This window comes from Oryctolagus cuniculus, chromosome 11 (genome assembly GCF_964237555.1).
Source record: "Oryctolagus cuniculus chromosome 11, mOryCun1.1, whole genome shotgun sequence".
Classification (NCBI taxonomy): Eukaryota; Metazoa; Chordata; class Mammalia; order Lagomorpha; family Leporidae; genus Oryctolagus; species Oryctolagus cuniculus.
This window is the reverse complement of record NC_091442.1, coordinates 60,174,737-60,194,683: the sequence shown is the minus strand read 5'-3', so window position 1 is coordinate 60,194,683 and position 19,947 is coordinate 60,174,737. Positions and strand designations below refer to the sequence as shown.

The following is a 19,947-nucleotide window of genomic DNA, read 5'->3' as shown; positions in this document are numbered from 1 at the left end:
ATGCACCTGTGGAAGTGGTGGAAGAGGGCCCACGTGCTAGAGCCCCTGCAACCCACATGGGAGACCCTGATGGAGTTCCCACATGGGAGACCCTGATGGAGTTCTGGGTTCCTGGCTTCAGCCTGGCCCAGCCCTGGCTGTTACCACCATTTGGGGAATGAGCCAGCAGGTAGAGATCTCTCTCTCTCTCTCTAACTCTACCTTTTCAATAAATAAAATTCATCTTTTAAAAATTATGGGGTAGTATAAAAATTTGTGTTAAAATATTGGCAGAGAGAGTGAGCAAGTCACATCTGCTGGTTCACTCCCCAGATGGCTGAAATGCTCAGGTCTGTGCTGAATTCAGAAGCTGCACACTCCTCCCAGGTCTCCTACGTGGGTGGCAGGGGCCAATCTCTTGAACAGTCACCACTGCCTTCCAGGGTCTGTATTAGCAAGAAGCTGGAATCAGAAATCCAGTTGGGACTTGAACCCAGGTATTCTCTATAATCCAAATAAACTAATCTTTAAAAAAGAGAAAGAGGGCCAGCGCCGTGGCTCACTTGGTTAATCCTCCGCCTGTGGCGCCGGCATCCCATATGGGCACCGGGTTCTAGTCCTGGTTGCTCCTCTTCCGGTCCAGCTCTCTGCTATGGCCCGGGTGCTTGGGCCCCTGCACCCGCGAGGGAGACCAGGAGGAGGCACCTGGCTCCTGGCTTCAGGTGGGTGCAGCACCAGCTGTGGCGGCCATTTGGGGGGTGAACCAACAGAGGGAAGACCTTTCTGTCTCTCTCACTGTCTAACTCATCTGTCAAATAAATAAAAAATAAATAACTAAAAATTTTAAAAAAGAAACTACCAAACTGTCTAAAAAAAGAGAGAGAGAGAGAAAGAAAGGGGCGCTGGCGCTGTGGCATAGCAGGTACAACAGCCACCTGTAGTGCTGGCATCCCATATGTGTGCCAGTTTGAGTCCTGGCTGCTCCACTTCCCATCCAGCTTTCTGCAATGGTCTGGGAAAGCAGTAGAAGATGGCACAAATCCTTGGGCCCCTGCACCCACGTGGGAGACCTGGAAGAAGCTCCTGGCTTCGGATTGGCACAGCTCCAGGCATTGCGGCCAATTGGGGAGTGAACCTCTCTCTCTCACTCTCTGCCTCTCCTTCTCTCTCTAAGTCTGACTTTCAAATAAATAAATAAATCTTTAAAAAAAGAGAAAAGAAAAAATGTTTTACCTGCTAGGTTCAATGCCTGCTCCTATATGTATTTTAGTGAGGTGTATGTATATTGGCATGAAATGATCTGCAGGATAGTCAAGTGGGGAAGAGCCTGCATGTAAGTATACAGAAAAACATCTGAGGGTGCATACCAGGCCATCAGATGCTAATACACGCAAGCAAGGGAGTGAGGCTGGGTGGAGGGGGTGGTAAGGAAGACATACAACGCGGCGTCATCATTGAGCTTATTTTTATTTTAAAGGTATCTATGTACACCAAGTAAATACACACTGGGGTTTGTGCAGTTTGGTTTGTCTTCCACACTGGCATGCAACATTTTGGCAGATGTGAGTGGGCGGGCCAAATGCCACAAGGGGCATCTGGCCCTGGGGGAAAGTTCGTGGTGAGTGTGGGGAGCAGGGGGAGGATAGAGTGTGAAGCTTCTGGTGAGGGGGTGTGTGCTGTTGCTCGCTGATGTCAGCGAGGAGACCCTTGCATCTCGCTACAGAGCCGGCTGCTCCTCCGGGCCCCTCCTCACCTGCCCCGCACCTTCACGCTGTCTCCCATGATTCCCAAAAGAACCAGTGGGCGGCAGGTGACACAAACCCCCTGGGCTCCTAGAGAGCAGCCCAGGTCCACAGCTGCGCAGGTGTCGTCCCTCCTCTGGGATCAGCCCCGACAGTGCGGCTCACCTACCCACCCTTTTCCCCCTCATGGGTTTTGGCTTGGTGTAGGGGAGCCAGATTGGACCCCCTTCTTCAGAGCAGTGGTTTCAAATCCCTCTCTAGACCCTTAGGATCTCTTAGGACAGCTGAAGTACTTCTCCACTAATGAAACACTTTCTATCCCCCCCCCCCAAAAAAAAAAAAACAAAGAAAAATGCAAACTGCTCAGGCCTGCACTACTTATATATATATAAATAAGTATAAGTGGGTTCTAGTTAAGATTTGTTTCGGAAAAAAAAAAAATGTCTAAGTCACTGCTTTGGATTTATTCCATACCCTCTGGTCATTTTTCCCCTTAACTGCTAACAAGGGCCCAACAGGGGGCAGCGACACGTTCCCTGAAGGCGTGGCAGGCGACAGGGCCTGTGTTCACCAGCTGGCACTGACGCTGGGCTTTCTTTCCTGACTTAGCGGTGGCGAGGTGGTCCTGCTGGAGGACCCTCATCTCCCATCCCACGTCAGACTGGAGCTCTGGACACCAGACTTTCTTTCTCAGCTTGGACTGTCTAGTGGCTTCCATCCTTGTAGTTACCTGGAAAACCACCTTAGCACCATGTGGAAGGAAAGGACCACCTGCGGGAGAGGGGACCGGGTGTGGGCGGAGGATGGCTGGAGTGGGGGGCCCTGGAAAACCTGCCCTGCCCTTTTCTTTAAAGTGCACTTAATACCAGCTGGGGACAACACAGAAGGACATCTTTGGGGTAGGGGGTATATGTCAGGGAGAAGTCCAGCTCCACTTGTAAGAAAGGCATCCAGAGAGATTGTGCCAACGGACTGGGAGCCCCCAATTCCAAGGGTAGAGCTGGGGAGAACCTGGAGGCCAGTTGGGGAGAAAGGACCCCAGCTCAGCGCTTCAACCTGAGGCCGTGACAAAAACACTTAGGACTCTCCGGGCTCGTTCAGCCCCCAAACCCAAGGAGTCAGTCATCCTGACTTGTCCTCGCCTGGAACCACCGTGGGCAGAGGAGCAGCCGCCGACAGCTGCCGGGCGGGGTTCTACCACCTGGATTTTCACAGCGGTTGGAAGCAGCCCTGACTTCTGGCCGTGAGATCTGGGATGCAAAATGTCAAGAGCAGCTTGGAAGGGAAAGGGACACGGCCCCTCGAGCAACCCAGATTCTCGGGAAAACAAAGGGAGGCAAAAAGTCGGGTGGCGGTGAAACCCTGGGGTCCCCCGACTCAGGTGGTGGGTGTCTGAAGGAGAGCGTGTGTGAATTAGCAGCCCTTCCGCGTCACCCTCCCCTGCGCTGCGCGTGAGCGAGGAGCGAGGAAGTCATTTCTGCGTCTTCTTAGGATGCCAAGACATTCTTCCGCTTAAGGCTTTGTGTGTCCGTGTGTCCGTGTGTGTGTGTGTGTGTGTGTGTACAGAGACACAGAAGGGCCGCAGCCCTCCAGCTCCTGTTTCTCCTTTTGTCATCTCTATGACCTCTATCAGCAACTAATACCACTCAGTGTGAGAGACAAAGGTATGAAGGAGACAGAAGGAACACGCGCCCTCCTCTCTATCGCCCCAATTGAGGAGGGCAGACTAGGCTTAGCGATTGCTCAGTACATGGTTAGATACTCAGAGAGTGAGACAGAGAAGAGAGACGTAGCAGCAACTTTGATCTATAGATACAGAGCGAGCAGACATCAAACATCGCACAGCGGGACGACAGGGGCGGGGGCAGCTAGTATTGGAGACCACAGGTTTGCAGCATGCTGAGAGAAGAGGCCTCGGTCCCTCTTAGAAACTGGGAAAGAAAGAGAAAGAGCGTGTGAGGAGCCAGCTGGCAGCCCAGACACTGCCCGGGGACGGGCGCACACACAGGTTTACAGTCCTGCTCCTTCAACACCCGACCGTCCGCTCAGCCCCTGCTCCCACCCTATTTCTCTGCTTCTCACGCCTTTCTGCTGGTGTGTGCATGGCCCATTGTCCTGGGTGCCCCTGCAGAGGGCCGGGGAGGGAGGGTGCAGGCCAGGAAGAGAATGGCCCTGTTCTGCAAGAGTAGACAATAAAACAGGATCCCAGGTGTGATGACCCACGAGACCCAGGAAGGTTCCCGTTTGGCTGGAGGTGGGAAAGGAGGGAAGTGCTGGGAGCTGGCGAGAGAACCCTTTCCGCCTCCAGGGAGCAGAGGGATGACGCTGCACCCACCTGGCAGGTGCTTCCTACAGTATGGGTGCATACACAGGTAGGGCAGGAGGAAGGCGAACATCACCTTGACTGGAGATGCCTTGGTTTGGAAAATATCTATCCATCTGAAGCCATGTTAGGGTGGAGGTAGGAGAGCTGAGATCATCTCTCAAGGCCTCTGGGTATCTAAGTCTGTGACCTGCCTGCCGCTTTAGAGCCACAGTGCCCGGGTTTGCTCCTTTTGATGTGTGGTGGTGCCCCCTAGCGGCAGGAGGGCAGTAATGCTGTGGTTACTCCTGCAGCTGAAGGGAGAGTTTGGAAGAGTGGGGAGGTGGGTCCTGAGCACAGGTGCAGCCCCGGGGAGGGGGAACCAAGAGGTGAGCAGTGAGTACATCGTCTAAGTTTTGAAATGGTGGAGAAAAAAACAGAAGCAGGAGGACTAAAAAGGCCGTGGGCAGGAAAGGAGGCAGCCTGCAGTGGTCCGGGATGCATCTGGAAGCTACCTGACAGTGCAGGTGCGGAGCCGTCCTGTGGGAGATTAGCTGGCTGCCGTCTCTTGGTGCAGAGGGAAAAGCTTGGCGGGCTCCTCAGCCTCGTAGCCGCATGGCAGGTCACTTCTGGAGGAAGAGAGACCCAGGGTGAGGAGAGGACCCCGTCACCGTCCCTGAGCTCTGCCACAGGACTCTCCGGGTTACCCGGGAATGCAGGGATGACGCTGGCCTGCACAAGGTCACCAGCGAGGAGACAGGGCCAGGTCAGCAGATGCCTGTGGCATTTCCTCCCCTCACCCTCGGGCCCCATAACCGGGATGGGGAGAAATCAAGGGTGGGTGGGGCTGGAAGAGGGGACGGCGATGACAGCCCAGAGATGGCAAGAGGGGCTCTGATCTCCTGCTGCTGTCGGAGCCCCTGAGAAGCTCTAAGTAGGGCAGAGGAAAAATGGATCATTTCTTCTCGAGGCGCCCAGAGGACCCGAGGGTAGTGGGGAGTGGCATACCTGTTGTCGTTGATGTCTGTGGCATTTCCTGAGAGCACGGGGGTAGAAGATGACAAAGGACACTGGCTGTTAGAAACCACCTCCCTGGACACGCCCACCTCAGCGCCCTGGAGAAGCTAAGCCACGGCTCCAGCCTCAGCTGCCCCGCGCCTGAGATCAGACCTCCCAGGCCCCTCCCTGAGCAGGGTGGGGGGCGGGAGGTCAGGGTGGAGGGCAGGCTCGGAGGTGGGAGGAGTCCACGCGTGAGAGACTTGCAGAGGTGGGCAGTGTTGGAGCTGCGGGAACAGGGGCCACAGTTTTTCTCGTTCTATCAGGAGCCCTGGCCCACGGGAGGAGTCTGCCAGACTCCTTGTAGGCTGCGGTTGCTCACTTTCTGCCGCTTCTCGGCTCACCCCGGGGATGCCCACGGCCGCGCGATTCATCTTTCCCACTCACCATTGTCCATGTTGGCCTTCTGATAGGGAGCCAAGGAGCCACCGGAAGATGCAGCCGCGCTGCTGCTACAGGAGTTGGCGAAGCTGACGGAGCAGAGGAGGGGGAGGCGGGCTCGGGCACACGCGACTGTCCTGAGACCCTCGGCAATAGAGCCACCCACCACCAACACTGCCACCACCAACCCCCTCCCCAGCCCCAAGACCACAGCCCAGCCAGCAGGGCCACAGCTGGGAGGACACACGCCTGCCTTCCAGTCTTGGGCACAAAGTTATTAAGAAAGAGAGGAACGAAGCTAGTTAGGAACATAAAGATGACCCCACTGGGGCTGGCGCTGTGGTGTAGTGGGTTAAGCCTCTGTCTGCAATGCCGGCATCCCATATGGGTGCCGGTTTGAGTCCCAGATGCTCCACTTCTGATCTAGCTCCCTGCTGACGTGACTGGGAGAGTAGTGGAAGATGGCCCAAGTGCTGGGGCCCCTGCACCCATGTGGAAGACCCGGAAGAAGCTCCTGGCTCCTGATCGGCTCAGCTCTGGCCATTGTGGCCATTTGGGGAGTGAACCAGTGGATGGATGTTCTCTCTCTCTCTCTGCAACTCTGCTATTCAAAAAATAAATCTTAAAAAAAAAAAAAAAGGGTGCCTCCACTGACAATGGACCCACTCCTATTCTTAGGTGGGGAGCCCACGCCACGGTCACTCACTACATGTCTGAGGTGGAGCTGGGAGCGGCCTGCAGGTACAGGTTCTGGTAGTTCTGGAACAGGCTGTTGGTGTAGCTGATGCACTCCGGGCTCCGGGTGCCACAGGGGTTGGTGGGTGAAGATGCTGGGTAGTGGCCTGGCCGGACAGGTTTGGCTGTGAAAGAAACCACCTTGAGGGACTGGTGTTTGGGCAGAGTGTCAGATGGCGCTGGGGACACCCACATCCCAGACCAGCGAGGCTGGTCCCAGCCCCCGCTCCTCGATTTCCTGCCCAGCTTCCTGCTCATGCGCACTCAGCAGCCAGCAGGTGACGGCTCAAGTACTTGAGCCCCTGGACCATGTCGGAGACCTGGACTGCATTCCCATGTGAGGGGCGAACCAGTGCATGCAAGATCTCTATCTCTCTTTCAAATAAAACGAAAATAATAGTAATGATGACGCAGGTAAGTTTCTTTCCAAAAGAAGAAATGACCTTGAGGAGGCTATGGTCACCATGTGCTCCCTGGGGTCACGGGGGTCATTTAGCTGGGGTCCCACCAGTTCCATGTAAGATAAGTATCACAGGGCCAGGCATTTGGCAGCGCAGGTAAGACGCCGCATCAGAGTCCCTGAGTTCAAGTCCCAGCTCCATTTCTCATCCAGCTTCCTGCTGGTGTGCACCCTGGGAGGCAGCAGGTGATGGCTCGAGTGTTTGGGCCCCCGCCACCCACGGGGAAGACCCAGCATGAGTTCCTGACTCCTGGCTTCAGCTTGGCCCAGCCTTGGCTGTTGCAGACATTTGGGGAGCGAACCAGTGGATGGAACATCTCTCTCTCTCTCTCTCTCTTTATCTCCCCACCCATCTCTATGCCTTTCAAATTAATAAAATAAAATTTTAAAAAAGATAATCATTCCTTTTTTACTTTTCAGGCATGGGGCAAGGAAGAAGCAGTCACATAGCGGCTTGGCGCTCGAGGGCTGCAGAGTCTGCTCCAGGTGTTAGGGCCGCCACTCACCGATCTGCGCCGAGTGGCCCCGCTTGCCGGAGCTCTTGTAGCGCACGGCCTCCTTGATGCGGTCCACCTCCTGCTGGTAGCGCCGCTTGTCTTTCATGGCGCCTTCCTTGGCCTCCTTCAGTGCACCCTCCAGGGCCTTAACTCTCTCAGCCGTAGCCCTAAGTCGTTTTTCCAATTTAGGAAGCTCACAACGCAGATCTGCATTGTCACGTACCAGCTGCCAAAGGGAAGAGCACGGGGTGAGGGATGGGGAGAGAGAAGAAAGATCTCGAAGCCAGAGAAGACGGACACCAGGTCCCTTGGCATAGCGTACTGTCCTGCCCACTTCTCTCTGAGCAAGGGGCAGTCATGCGTTACAAAGTTCTGTTCTCTAGGCAGCAAAACCTGCCCTCTCCACTGTCTGGGCTGGACATTTCCCTTCAACAAATGCCACAGCATGTGCTGGATCAACAACTGCAGGGCAACCATGGGGACCAGCCGACGACCCCGCCCCGGGGATGGCTTTGTGAGCACGCATGGGGCAGTGCAAGGAGTCGCAGCGTGGAGGTGGTGATGGCACTACGAATGGGTGCCGGTCAGGTGCAGAGCAGGAGCAGAAGCCGGAATTCAGACCCCTCCTCCACCCCACTCCCCTGCCACACACACACACACACACACACACACACACACACACACACATACACACACACACAGAGTCGTTCTCACATTTCTGCTCACTACCTTCTCATTCCAAGACTTCCTGGGCTGTCCTACCCCCATCTGAATGAAGCCAGAGCGAGGGAGCAGCTGCTACCTTTGCAGCGAGCAAAGATTTCTTGCTCTTTCACAGGGCTCCCCACAAGGACTGGGAGCACCAAGACTGCAGGAGGTGCTGGGCCTTGGCAGACACAGGGGAAGCCAGCAGAGCAGTAAAGGGGCGGAGCTGGGAGCCTTTCTGTGCACCTCTCCTCTGACAATCGGCATTTGCACAGAGAGGGATGGTGAACACACAGTGGGGAGAACAGAATGGCAGAACTGATTACAAACCATTTCCTGGCTATTTTTTCAACGTTTCCGTAAAAATGTTGTTGCACTGTTTTATAAGTCAAGGAAATAAAAATAGCTGTAAAGACTTCTGCAGACACAAATCAAAATAGAGCCTGCAGGTCATCCCTGGGACACAGGTTTGGGATATTTTCATTTTTTGAAAAAAGTAGCAGTGGTGTTTAGTCTAGCAGTTAAGATGCCCTCATCCCACGTGGGAGCGCCTGGGTTCCATACCCAGCCCTGGCTTCTGACTCTCGACTCCAGCTTCCTGCTAATGCAGGCTCTGGAAGGCAAGGGCGCTGACTCGAGTAACTGGATCCCCCAACCTGTGCCAGACCCAGATTGAATTTCTGGCTACTGGCTTTGGTTTGGCCCAGCCTCAGCCACTGCAAGGCATTGGGGGAGTAAACAAGCAGATGGGAGTTCTCTCTAACTGCCTCTGCCTCTCTCTAAATAAACAAACAAAAAAAATTTTTAATGTATTAAATATTTACTGTTGGGGGCCAATGCTGTGGCGCAGTGGGTTAAAGCCCCGGCCTACAGCACCAGCATCCCATATGGGTGCCGGTTTGAGTCCCAGCTGCCCCACTTCTGATCTAGCTCCCTGCTAATGTACCTGGGAAAGCAGTGGAGGATGGCCCAAGTCCTTGGGCCCCTGCACCTACATCGGAGACCAGGAAGAAGCTCTTGGCTTCTGGATTCAGATTGGCTCAGCTCCAGCCATTGTGGCTATTTGGGGAGTGAACCAGCAGATGGAAGACCTCTTTCTCTCTCTCTGTCTCTACTTCTCTCTGTAACTCTTTCACATAAATAAAATAAATCATATATATATATATATATATATATATATATAGTCCATACCATATAGGCTAGACATTACATTGGGAGGAAGAGAAGTTGAAGTTCCCGGCTAGTGAGAATATGAGTCTGATGGAACTGTCAGGTGGATTTGCAAGGACGGAACTGAAGTGCGTGCTCGAGCTTCTTTTATGAATTCATTAGAAGAGCCACTCGCCAGGCTGTTGCGCCTGCCTTCAAGGCCCAGCTGCGTGGCAGCAGCGAGGGTGCACCTGCTCTGTACACACCAAATACTTCCTGTCCTCACTCCTTTGGACTGCCCTCTGCCTCCCCACCCCGCCCCTGTGAGCACCAGTCATGCACCTTAGAGCCACAGCAGCAAGGAGGGGCGCAGAGAGGCAGCGACCAAACACACAGAGGCTCTCACCTGCCCCAGCCAGGCGCTGCCCGGGCCGTCTCCAGGACACTGCTTAATGTCCTTGCAGGCCAGCCCAGGCCTAGGCAGCTGGAGTTCTCACCCTTCCTCTTTCTCCCTGCCTTCCCTCTGGTGTGGTGACAGAGACACCCCCACCCCCCAAGCCTTTCCGACCTCTGCCAGCCTCAACCTCTCTCTCCAAGGCAAGTCTGAGGAACTCCACTTGGAGCAGGGCTGGGTCAGGGACTCGGAGAAGGGAAAGCAGGCAGGCAGCAAAGGCCAAGGCCAAGGCCCAAAGACGGCATCCGCATCAGTAGGGCAAGTAAAAGAGAACAGGAAAACAAGCAACCAGGTGTTTCTGGACCCAGGGTCTCCAAGGATCTGGGTGTCCTAGGTGTCTGGCCTCAAAGACTGTCTTGGCCCCACCTCCGGACTCTTACCTGTTTGTGAACCTTTGTAAGCTGTTCCAGGTTGTTCTCAAGAAAGGAAATCTTCTGCTTTTGGGAGTGAATCCCCCCACTGTCCTCGGGCTCCATTTCTGCACTCTGATCAGAGACAGACAAAGATGTGGCCAAGCAGGTCCCCCAGAGAGCGGGTGCAGCCAGCCCCACCAGGGAGAGCAGGGGCTGCAGATACGTGGAGAGGGGTGGGTGTGTGTGTGCGCACGCGCGCGGCCGAGGATGGCACTCACTTTCTTGACTCGAGTCGTGACGTCTTGAACGAACAGCTTGCGAAGGTTGTGGAGGGTCTGGAGTTCACGGGCCTGGAAGGGATCATGAAACACTGGGGCTGGCCAGGTGCCACACCCACCCCCTCCCTCCAGACTTACGGGAACCTCGGCTCTACACAGTCAAGGGAGTCACTCACCCTTTCCAGGGGCAGGGGGTGGGGGGTGTCCTGATTACGCCACAGACTGGACGGGGAGAGGGGTCAGGGAGAAACAGAGGGGACGTCACGAAGCCCCGCCCCCCACACCCCATTGCTTGGCACAGAAGGAAGCCACTCACAACTGTCTCCTCCAGACCCTTGAGGTCCTGCTTGGACTGCTCGTGTCGCTCGTACAGAAATCTGCAGCAGAGGACGCAGAGAGAGCAGGACACAGAAAGCCTCACTCACCGCCCCCACCCCTTTTATCCCTGATCATTGTGTTGCACAAAGTACTCAGGGATACTGTACAAAAACTAGAAAAGGATTTTAAAAGAGCGCTAAGGGAGTGGGTATTTAGCCTGGGGTGAGGACACTTGCGTCCCACAGTGAGCCTGGGTTTGATTCCTGAATCCAGCTCCTGGTTCCAGCTTCCCACTTAGGCAGACCTTAGGAAGCAGCAGTGATGGCTCGGGCTACTGGGTCCCGAGCCACCCACATGGGAGACCCGGATTGAGCTCCTGGCTTCTAGCTTTGGCCAGCCCAGCAGCAGCTGGGGAGCAAATCAGCATATGGAAGCAAACTCTCTCTCACTTTCTGCTTCTCAAGAAAATAAAAAAAAAAAAATGAGAAAAAGAACATCCCTCTTTAAAAAAAAAAAGAGAGAGAGAGATGGGGCTGGTGTCATGGTGTAGTGGGTTAAGCAGCCGCCTGTGACACCAGCATCCCGTATGAGCACCGGTTCAAGTCCCAGTTGCTTCACTTCCAATCCATCTCCCTGCTAATGTGCCTGGGAAAGAAGTGGAAGATGAAGCAAGTCCTTGGGGCCCTGCACCCACGTGCAGGTTTTTATGGGGTCATACCAGACTGCTCTTACACCAGCTTTTCACAGTTAACAGAACCCACAGGCCTCTTCCGGCTACTACTCAGGTCGCTTCTGAGTCTCCTTGGCCCCTCCCTGACCTGTGGGTGGCCATGTGTGCCAGGTGCCCAGGCGTCCCGCCTCTGTGGGCCCGCTGGGCGCGGGTGAGCATCACTCACGTCAGCTCCTGCAGCTTGGCGCTCTTCTCGTGCTCTTCGCTCTTCAGCTTCTCATAGTCGGCCTGCAGCTTCTCCAGCTCCAGCTGCAGCTTCTGATTCAGGCTGTGAGGGCCGCGGGGAGAAAAGCAGAGGTTCACGCGCAGGAAAGGGAAGAAAGCTCTTCAAGCACTCTCCTCCTTGCAGGAGGGAAGCCACTTGGAATGGATGCATCAATGCAGGCCACTGCTTCTGTGACACAGCAAACAGCCCTGAGCTCGCCAATCAGTCAGGCCTCAAGGGGAGGGAGCAGTCCATACTTCTGTATCTCCTGATACAGCTGGGCTGCAAAGCTGTGTCACGGTGGACGGAACGACACGTGGGAGTGGAAGAACCAGATCCGGAAGGGCAGCTGAGCGCGCCCCGCAGGACGGGAGGACCTGGGGGAGACTGGGGCCACCCACGGGAACCTTACTCTTTGAGTTCATCAATGGTCTTTTGCTTCTCATTGATCTCGTCCCGGAGCCGGGCCAGCTGCCGGTGATGGGCCTCCCGGTGACTCTCCATCTGCACCTCCAGAGCCTTCTGCAAATAACCCCACTCCAGGCTCAAAGCCGGACTCCCAAGGCACCCCCATGAAGTCTCTGCTCCTGCGCCACCCTCGGCCCCGGCCCCAGCCCCGGCCCCAGCCCCAGCCCCGCACTCACCTTCACTTCATCCGCATCCTGGGTGTCTGGCTCCTTGTCCTTCAGGGCCACCTCATGCACAGTTTCTATGAGAAAGACAGCTCATACCAAACCCATCTCCTCCAGATAGACCCACAGGTGGTGACCAAAGCTCAGGCTGGGCAGGGGATGGGCTGTTCTGGGCAGGCCCAGGGTTTATGGTTCGTGTGCATGGGCCACGTGCAAAGGCCTGGCTGGGCTCTTAGCAAGAGTCTGCACCCGTGGTTTCAGGCTAAGGCTCTGGGGGACTGTCAGGCTGGTGTTTTGGGGACGTCTGGGACTTTCCCTGGGGGATCTCAGATGCCAGGACAGGTGGGACGGAGTTGAGGAAGGCCTCACCCTGGGCCTGCAGCTTGGCCAGCTCGTCACTCAGGGAGTCGTAGGACTCCTCCAGGTGCCGCTTCTTCAGCTCCACACTCTGCATGTATTCTGTAAGCGAGCGGATCTTGGCCTCATGCTGGGAGGAGAGGGGTGGGAAGAGAAAGAAGATGGCTGGAGCTGGGGACACAACTCCGAGCTGGTGCATACCTGTCAACTCCCATTCTCCCCAGTCCTCCCCCACCACACGCCTTCCAGGACGCTGCAGGTCGGGCGTCATTCCTATGGGGACTCTGTTGGACCCTCTCGGATCAGAGCCTTTGTTTGGCTGAATTCTCCCCACTGGCACCCCAGCTCCTCTGTCCCTGATCTCAGCTGACCTTGACCTTCAGGAGGGCGCTGGGAGCTTTATCCACAACCGCACAATAGCCATGTTCCCCAGGGTTCTCAGCTCAGGCGCTTACCTGGGAGATGAGGAGCTGGCAGGACGACAGCTCGCGCCCAGTCACCTCCATCTTGCGATGACATTCCACCTGCAGGTTCTCCAGCTGCCGGCACCGCTTCACCACGGACTTAACCTCCGATTTGATTTTGCTGATGTAGAGCCGTGCCACCGTGAACTCCTCCTCGATGGCCCCGCTGATCTCCACTGGCTGGGGACGGGCAGAAGAGGAAGACCAGCTGCAGGGGGGTCCCAGGCATCCCTCCCGCCTTCCGCCCAGCCCCTCACACACTTGGGGACTCAGGTGGACAGGTGAACCCCCTGCAGCAGCTCTCCTGGCAATTTGCACTAAATCCCTCCACCTGCGTTGAAAGAACCAAGGGCCACACTCCCCGCTCCCATCTCATCATGTATGATGATTTTCTTTGGTAGGCGAAACAGTGTCTCACTTCCACAGCACTGTGCCCCCACTGCTAAATTCTACGTACATCTCCATTGCTTCTGCACTTGGTACCTCCGCAATGTGTCCTGTTGCCTGAGTCTGTGCAAACCTCTTGCTGTTTTCTGGGTCTAGTGTGAAGGTGTGTCCCCTGGCTCTCTGCACCCCCCTCCCCAGTATCCCCGAGGGTCTGGATTGGGCCACCCTGCACATCCCACCAGGGCCTGACCAGGACTGCTGGGTCTCCCCACTCACCAGCTTGATTTCCCCGTTGCCCACGATGACGCTGAACTCACTCAGGTCCTTCATCAGCCCATTCAGCACCTCGGCAATTCGTTTGCGCTGGTGCCCACTGACCTCCTGGAGTCGCTGCAACTCAGACTCCAGGGACAGCATCGTGGCCTGGGGAACAGCCCCTCTGGTCACTGCCACTGCCATTCCCACTCCCCTCCCTGGCCCAGGCGGAGGCCTATCACTTCGTGCGTGACCCTCAGGGCCGCCACAGAGAGGACACAGGCCCTACAGAAGGGTGTGGAATACAAGGGGCAGAAGGGCAAAGTGCAGGGGCAGGATGGGTGCCAACACCCTACTGCCCAGCCCCCCGGGGAACATGGAGGATGTCCGAGGCCAGGAGCACTCGGGCCACGAGCAGGCCACTCACCACCTTCTGAGACAGCTCGTCCACCAGCAGCTGGTTCTGCTGGCTCTTCTCCTCCACCTCCTGGGACTTCTGGTCGTAGTTCACGGCCAGCTCCTCCAGGGCCTGCAACACTTCCTTCACCTCCTCCTTGGCGGCATCGTTCTCTGACTGCAGGTGGCTCAGCTCCCGCTGCACCTTCTCGTTGTCCCCTCGAGTGGACACCAGCAGCTGCACGGGAGAGGAAGGGCGTGTGAGAGAGCACCTGCTGGCGACTGTCCCCACAGCCCCACAGGCTGGGGAAGATGAGCCCCCGACCCAAAGCGTAAGTTGGAGGGAGTGGGTTTTAGGCTCCACAGCAACAGAATGAAGAAGCACCCAGACTCCAACTCTGAGCTTTCAGAAAAGCCCCAAAGCACTTCCTAGACTTCTGTTAAGTTTTGGGGGGTGACCAGCCCCCAGGCAGAATGCCACTTCCTCCATCCGATTTTTTTTTTTTTTTTTTTTTTGACAGGCAGAGTTAGACAGTGAGAGCGAGACAGAGAGAAAGGTCTTCCTTCCGTTGGTTCACCCCCCTAAATGGCCGCTATGGCCGGCGTGCTGTGCCGATCCAAAGCCAGGAGCCAGGTGCTTCCTCCCAGTCTCTCATGTGGGTACAGGGGCCCAAGCACCCGGGTCATCCTCCACTGCCTTCCCAGGCCACAGCAGAGAGCTGGACTGGAAGAGGAGCAACCAGGACTAGAATCCGGTGCCCATATGGGATGCTGGAGCCGCAGGTGGAGGATTAACCAAGTAAGCCATGGCGCCAGCCCTCCAATTTTTTTGTTGTTGTTATTTATTTTATTTGAAAGGCAGAATTAGAGAGAGAGGGAGAGACACACAGAGAGAGAACCATCCACTGGTTCATTTCCCAAATGGCTTCATTTGGTTTCCCAGGTGGATGGCAGGGGCCCAAGCACTTGGGCCATCTTCTGCTGCTTTCCCAGACCATAGCAGGGAGCTAGACAGGAAGTAGTGCAGCCACGACTTGAAATGGCACTCATGTGAGGTGCTGGTGTTGGAGGCAGTGGCTTTACCTGCTACACCGCAACTCACCGACCCCCTGCCATCTGATTCTATAAAGGCCTTCTCAGGGGAGGGTGTTTACAAGTAGGGAGACCTACGTCCCACACTGGGGTTCGATTCCCAGCTCCAGCTGCTGACTCCAGCCTCCTGCTAATGAGGACCATAGCAGGCGGCAGCGATGGCTCAAGTCACTGGGGTCCTGCTACCCACACAGAAGTCCTGGATTGAATGTCCTGCTCCTGGTTCCAGCCCCACGCCCAGCTCCAGTCACTGCAAGCATTTGGAGAGTGAACCAGCAGCTGGGAGCTCGCTCTTTCTCTTTGCCTCTCAAATAAATAAATACAAAAAATAGTTTTTTTTTTAAAAAGGTCTTTGTTATGTCTTTCAGAGATGAACACAACTGCTTTCCTTTGTGTCTGGCTCCCCCACACCCCTTACCTCTTCCTGGTCCAGCATCTGCTGCTTGAGCTTCTCTATGAGCTGGCTCTGCTGGTTGATCTCATCGTCCTGTTGGGGGGGTGGCAGGTTGGGGAAACAGGTGAAGGGAAGCCGCTGGTTGCTGTTTATCATAAAGGGGTGAGGAGTCGAGGGAGGACCCTGATAAAAATCCAGAGAGCTGAGGCTTTCCGTTAGAGACGCCCATCCTAGAAACAGCGATCTTCTGGCCTTGACTCTTAACTCACCTCCAAATCTCTTTTTTCCCGGAAGTTGGTATGACCTTGACCATCCACAGCAAACACCTTTCAACATTCATACCTTTCAGCCCGGAAGTCCCACACCAACCGTCCATTCCAACCCAATCATTCAAAAGCAAAGTCTTATGCATTTGAAGCAAAAACAGTCATTTCAGAGCTATTTATAAGAGGAAAAAACCCTGCACGCCCTGTAATAAGTGAATGGCCAAATGCATCTTGATAAACGCACTCCCAGGCAGCTATTTAAAAACACTTTTGATGAAGTAGAGCTAATGCAGTAGGAAATTGCTCCTAATCCAATGCTGAATGAAAAAATGGATGCAAAATTACACAGAGAGTCCATCTCGGCCGCCTGATGTGCGTGCAGGGGAAAGCAAAGTGCTGGCAGCCTTCTCTCTAACGGGGGTAGGGGGGTGGGGTGATGGATGACGTCCATTTTCTGCTTTCTGTTTCTAATCACTTCCCACCCTTTCCAGAACGAGCATCCGCCCCTTCTAAAATCAGAAGGGGCAGTGGAGGAGAGCCTGGTCCTGCAGGGCCCGGCCGCCGCTCACCTTGTCATCCAGCTGCTTGTAGAGACGGCGGATCTCCTCCTCGTACTTCTGCCGCTCCTCGGGTGCGATGCGCACCACGATGGAGGAGTTGTCGTTCACGGGGGTCTCCTCGCAGAGCTCAGCTCCCAGGGCGGCGTCCTCCCCGGCCAGGCGCTCCGTCTCGGGCACGTTCTCTCCTGGCAAAGGGGCAGGACGAGCACAAGGCAGGGACGGGAGAAGGGAAAGCTGAGAGCCCAGGTCCTTCGTCCCTCCCACCTCCAGGCCAAGACCTCCAAGCCAGGCCCCCGATCTCTTTTCCATGTGCTCTTGCACCTGTTCTGGGCCTGTGCCCACCTGACTGCTCTACTGCACCTCCCCTCCCTCCAGGAGAGGGGCCTGGTTGCCCCGGGCACCACGCTCTAACCATTGCGCCACCGGCTCAGCTCCGCCTCCAGCTTCGCAATCGTCTCCTTCTGGGCCTTGGTCTTCTCCTTCTCCTTCTCATATTTCTTCTTCCACTGCTCAGCAGTCAACTCCAGATTCACAGAGGCAGTGTTCTTAATGGTCTTTGCCCTGGGGGAACGAAGGGGAAGGAAGAGAGCCGTGTTAGGCCTGGGCAGCACTGGGGCGGGCAGAGCCGCAGGGACCCTGCCACTGACCGCTGCCCAAACATCAGGGTGGACTTGGTCTCCGCGTCATTGTAGCTGGACGGGGAGCAGCAGATGAACATCGTTGTCCTGCAGTTTCCTCCCAGGGAGTCCTGGAGAATCCGCGTCATCTTGCTGTCACGATACGGAACGTAGCTTTTCTGGGGGAGGAAGGGGCCGGTGAGTGAGGCGGTGCCCATAGGGGATGGAGCGACCTGCGAAATGAGGTGGGGGCACGGGAGGAGGGAGGGGGCCCGGGGAACACTCACAGTGCCCTCGGCCAGCGCGGAGATCACGTTGCCCAGGGCCGACAGGGACTTGTTGATATTCTTTGCCTCGTCCAGCACGGCCCCCTCTGCTCCAGTCTTGCTGACCTGCCAGGACATGCAAAAGCTATCGCCACCTCTTTCCACTCACGGGGGCTCAGTCCAAGGAGGAGGGAGGGAAAGGGGACAAGGATGGAGCAAAAGAGATGCTTGGCCAGATGCTGCCCCCCTAAATGCTCTCGCCAAGGCCGTCTTTCCCTCCATCCTGTACAGCTCTGTGACATGAGATGCCCAGGAGAGGCAAATCCATGCAGACAGAAAGTAGATGAGCGGTTACCAGGGGGTGGGTGGAGGGGACAGCAAGAAGTGACTGTTAATGGGTGATGAATGTTCTGGAATTACACAGTGGAGAGAGTTGCACAACCTTGGGAATACTCTAAAAAAACACTGAATTATACACTTTAAAATGGTGAACTTTGGGGCTGGCATTGTGGTGCAGCAGGTTAAGCCACTGCCCTGAGACACCAGCATCCCTAAGCACTGGTTCGAGTCCTGGCTGCTCCACTTCCCATCCAGCTCCCTGCTAATGCACCTGGGAAAGCAGCAGAAGAAAGAGCTTGGGCCCCTACCACCCAGGTGGGAGGCCCAGATGGAGTTCTGGGCCCTGGTTTCAGCCTGACCCAGCCCTGGCTGTTGTGGCCATTTGGTTTTCCCTCTCCCTCTCCCTCTCCTTCTCTCTTGTCACTCTGCTTTTCAAATAAATAAATCTTTAAAAAAAAATGATGAACTTTATGGTATGTGAACTCTATCTCAATTTTAGGTCTTTTTCTATTAAAAAAAAAAGCCACCCCCACCCACAAGATCCTCCCCCCCCCCCCAGGATGCCAACCTTCTCACTCCCAGCCAGGTCCACGAGATACAGCTTCCCACTGAGCTTCTGCTCCGTCTCCATGTTCTCCTGCTTGATGTTGATGAGGAAGATGCTGTGGCTCCGAGAGCTGTGCTCATTCATGTCTGCAGGAGCGAGCGAGAAACACACCCTGGAGCACGCCCTATGCACCCCCATCTGCCCCAGCGTCCTTGCACCCCACTCCCACCCCCCAACAGACAAAGGGCCTGCCACAGCCGCCACCCAGCCCTGGAGGACACACTCTTCCCTCGCTCCCTCGAGAGCCCCACTCACTGGTGACAGCCACGTGACGATTCGACTTCCCCTCATCAATCACATCCAAAATCTCCTCTGGGCTGGACACAAAGCGCTCAGTACAACCCTGCGGGGAGCGTGTGGACAATGACCACAGACTCCGACCTGCAGACTGCACCGCCTGCACACCGACCACTTCAAGACAGCATCTTTTCCAGGAGCCCAGACTCTGCCAGGCCCCTCGGCACGTCTTACCCTGCAGGATCTCCACCCTCCAACTCTGGGCCACTGACCCGCCCTCTTCCCTCACCCACACTCCCAACGCACTGGCCCCACGTGGGCGCCCGCCCCCTCACCTTGACAAACGGCACCCGGTTCTTGTCCTCGTGCACAGACAGGTTTGTCTTGGTCACTGAAGGAAGACAGCGCACGATGAGCGAGACCAGCGCTTGCCCCGACCCGGCCCCCACCGTGGCTGCCTCCCCATGCCACGGAGAGGAAGACTTCCACGTGTGTCCTCGCGAAGCCTCGGTCCCTCCTCCTCCTCTCAGCTGCTTATAGGCAGGCCTGGGCCCCTGAGCACAGCTTCTGTCCCTCTCAGGTTTTGGACATTCTTGGTGAGTGAGGCCGAAGGACTGTGCTCAGGGGGAGGAGTGTGTGTGTCCCGGGTGCCCCCTGCACCTCCTGCCAAGCAGCACCCAAGGCCAACAGCAAGGTGGGCTTGCCTCCCCACCCCCAAACTGGGGCTTCAAAACTCACCATCCAGAAGGTCACGGATTTTGTCCAGGTAAATCTCAAAGTAAGAAACCTGGTTAGGGAGAGAGAAGGAGAATGAAGTGAAGAGAGCCTACCCCAGAACTAGTACAGGAATCCCAAACTAGTGGGCATTGCTCAAATAGTGGAGCGAGAGAGAGGGCAGAAGGGACCATCTGGCAGAGAAGGAGAACCGGGGTCGCCAGGGGTGAGAGGCAAGTTGGGAGCCCAGTGGGTCCCTGGAGGCCGCCCCGTGCCCGTCCTGCTGTCATCACCTTGATGTGGAACTCAAGGTTCTCATCCATGGAGTAGATGTGGTTGAAGATGTCTCGGGCAATGCGAGGGATGATTCCCATCAGCTGGGGGTCGTGCAGCTTCCCCTGGGGGAGGGAGGGCATTCCGGAGTGAGGCTGGGGCTCAGGACGAGTGAGGCAAATCACAGGCCCGCAGGTGAACATAAAGGGCGTGGTGGGTGGGAAGAGCGTGGTCACCACCGCCATGGCCGCCTTTCCGTGGCAGCAAGAGCAAACTGAGCAGCCCTCTGGACTCTCACTCTGCTGATTCTCCAGGTCAAGAGAAGAAAACTGGAGCAGTGCAGAGGCAGGCGGGCTGCAGTGGGCCGAGGGGTCCCACCACCTGACAGCGCCCCCTCTGAACCCCTAGGTCTTCCCCCACTGACTTTCCTTGACCTCTACCAATGCTCCCGGTTTCTCACTCTCCACACTCAGAACCCTCACCTCCATGGTATGGGTTTTCCCTGAGGAAGTCTGTCCATACGCAAAGATGGTGCCATTGTAGCCAGCAAGGACATCTGGGAGAGATGGGGGAGGAAGAGTACAGGTGGACATAAGCAGGGCAGGCAAGGGGGAGCCTGAGGAAGTACATCCCAAACCTACTTGCAGGGGCAGGCACTGTGGCACCCACATCCCATATCACAGAGCCTGGTTCAAGTCCCAGCTATTCTGTGCTTCCAATCCCAGCTTCCCGCTGGTGTGCCTGGGA

At 56.0% G+C, this 19,947-nt stretch overlaps 1 protein-coding gene across 2 annotated transcripts in view; it reads right to left on the bottom strand.

Moving 5' to 3' along the window:
• Positions 1-3,511: 3,511 nt before the first annotated feature.
• The window catches only part of KIF5A (kinesin family member 5A), a 28,278-nt gene continuing 11,842 nt past the window's right edge, over positions 3,512-19,947 (bottom strand). The window contains exons 3-29 of one of the 2 annotated variants that reach the window (XM_002720919.5): positions 19,683-19,756; positions 19,221-19,325; positions 18,952-19,000; positions 18,549-18,604; positions 18,232-18,319; positions 17,938-18,062; positions 17,052-17,156; positions 16,795-16,943; positions 16,560-16,708; positions 16,157-16,332; positions 15,346-15,414; positions 13,867-14,073; positions 13,461-13,607; positions 12,789-12,977; positions 12,346-12,463; positions 11,989-12,053; positions 11,757-11,866; positions 11,306-11,407; positions 10,408-10,468; positions 10,092-10,163; positions 9,841-9,945; positions 7,162-7,378; positions 6,167-6,320; positions 5,467-5,549; positions 5,032-5,059; positions 4,539-4,652; positions 3,512-3,652 (exon numbers count right to left, since the gene is read on the bottom strand). In XM_002720919.5, coding sequence (XP_002720965.1) covers positions 4,574-4,652; positions 5,032-5,059; positions 5,467-5,549; positions 6,167-6,320; positions 7,162-7,378; positions 9,841-9,945; positions 10,092-10,163; positions 10,408-10,468; positions 11,306-11,407; positions 11,757-11,866; positions 11,989-12,053; positions 12,346-12,463; positions 12,789-12,977; positions 13,461-13,607; positions 13,867-14,073; positions 15,346-15,414; positions 16,157-16,332; positions 16,560-16,708; positions 16,795-16,943; positions 17,052-17,156; positions 17,938-18,062; positions 18,232-18,319; positions 18,549-18,604; positions 18,952-19,000; positions 19,221-19,325; positions 19,683-19,756 — 2,882 coding nt within the window. In that variant the 3' untranslated portion in view covers positions 3,512-3,652; positions 4,539-4,573. The remainder of the gene's footprint in view (positions 3,653-4,538; positions 4,653-5,031; positions 5,060-5,466; positions 5,550-6,166; positions 6,321-7,161; positions 7,379-9,840; positions 9,946-10,091; positions 10,164-10,407; positions 10,469-11,305; positions 11,408-11,756; positions 11,867-11,988; positions 12,054-12,345; positions 12,464-12,788; positions 12,978-13,460; positions 13,608-13,866; positions 14,074-15,345; positions 15,415-16,156; positions 16,333-16,559; positions 16,709-16,794; positions 16,944-17,051; positions 17,157-17,937; positions 18,063-18,231; positions 18,320-18,548; positions 18,605-18,951; positions 19,001-19,220; positions 19,326-19,682; positions 19,757-19,947) is intronic. The other variant, XM_008274221.4, reaches the window with a different exon arrangement.